Source organism: Sinocyclocheilus grahami, unplaced genomic scaffold (genome assembly GCF_001515645.1).
Source record: "Sinocyclocheilus grahami isolate Dianchi unplaced genomic scaffold, SAMN03320097.WGS_v1.1 scaffold5861.1, whole genome shotgun sequence".
Classification (NCBI taxonomy): Eukaryota; Metazoa; Chordata; class Actinopteri; order Cypriniformes; family Cyprinidae; genus Sinocyclocheilus; species Sinocyclocheilus grahami.
Window position 1 is genome coordinate 4,660 of NW_015510439.1, and position 816 is coordinate 5,475.

Below are 816 nucleotides of genomic sequence, written 5' to 3' on the forward strand. Positions count from 1 at the left end.
CAGTGCAATGATGTGTGAAATCAAGGTTGCATGCTACAGTATGTTACACGTAACTTTTTTTTTCAAAGAGTAAGAAAAATGGCTGCTTTAACTGTTTTGTCCATTGTTCAGGTGACGAAAGAGGATAAGTCGTTTCAGAACATCATGAAGTGCTACAGATCTCAACCTCAGGCCAGCAGCAGCGTAAGTGTATCTTCAGTGCATCTGTAAAAACAGTGAGGAAGAAGTTAACGTGACGAAGATATTAATAAAGATTGTATCTCAGGTGTACAGGAGTGTGCTGATCTCTGGAAGGAAGAGACGCCACTCAGGAAACAGTGAAAACAGCCACAGACAGTGCTCGCCCACAGAGGGAGGACAAGAACAAGGTAACACACATTATCTAGAGCTTTTGACACTGGACAGTCTGCTATTTTGGTGTTTCTGTCATTTATACTCCCACATAATCGCATGATGCGCCCACCTGATTCCGGTGAATAGTAAATCCGGTGTAGCCATAGTGCAAATAAACAGGTGCATTTCATTCTTAGTGATTGTTTTCCAGTTGTTTTGTTCTGTTTTTGCCCCTTGAACCCTTATGATGCATTCTGGTCTGACTTGACCCAGAATAGATATAAATTTATATAAAAAAATGCATAGATTTACTAAGAAATGTCTAACCATTGCAAATAAGCCAAGATTATTTTAATAACCATATTTTATTTTATTTATTTTTATTGATTGATTGATTGTTACACCTAGGGGTGTGCGATATTGGAAAAACTCAATATTTTTTGGGATATTTTCGATAACGATAATTAGACGATATTTTGCCGA

General features: G+C 37.6%; 1 protein-coding gene across 1 annotated transcript in view; it reads left to right on the forward strand.

Moving 5' to 3' along the window:
- Positions 1-816, forward strand: part of LOC107577369 (retinoblastoma-like protein 2) — a gene marked incomplete at both ends in the record, with an annotated part of 7,302 nt that overhangs the window by 4,148 nt on the left and 2,338 nt on the right. Inside the window, 2 exons of the mRNA XM_016263451.1 lie at positions 20-183; positions 266-368. Coding sequence (XP_016118937.1) covers positions 20-183; positions 266-368 — 267 coding nt within the window. The remainder of the gene's footprint in view (positions 1-19; positions 184-265; positions 369-816) is intronic.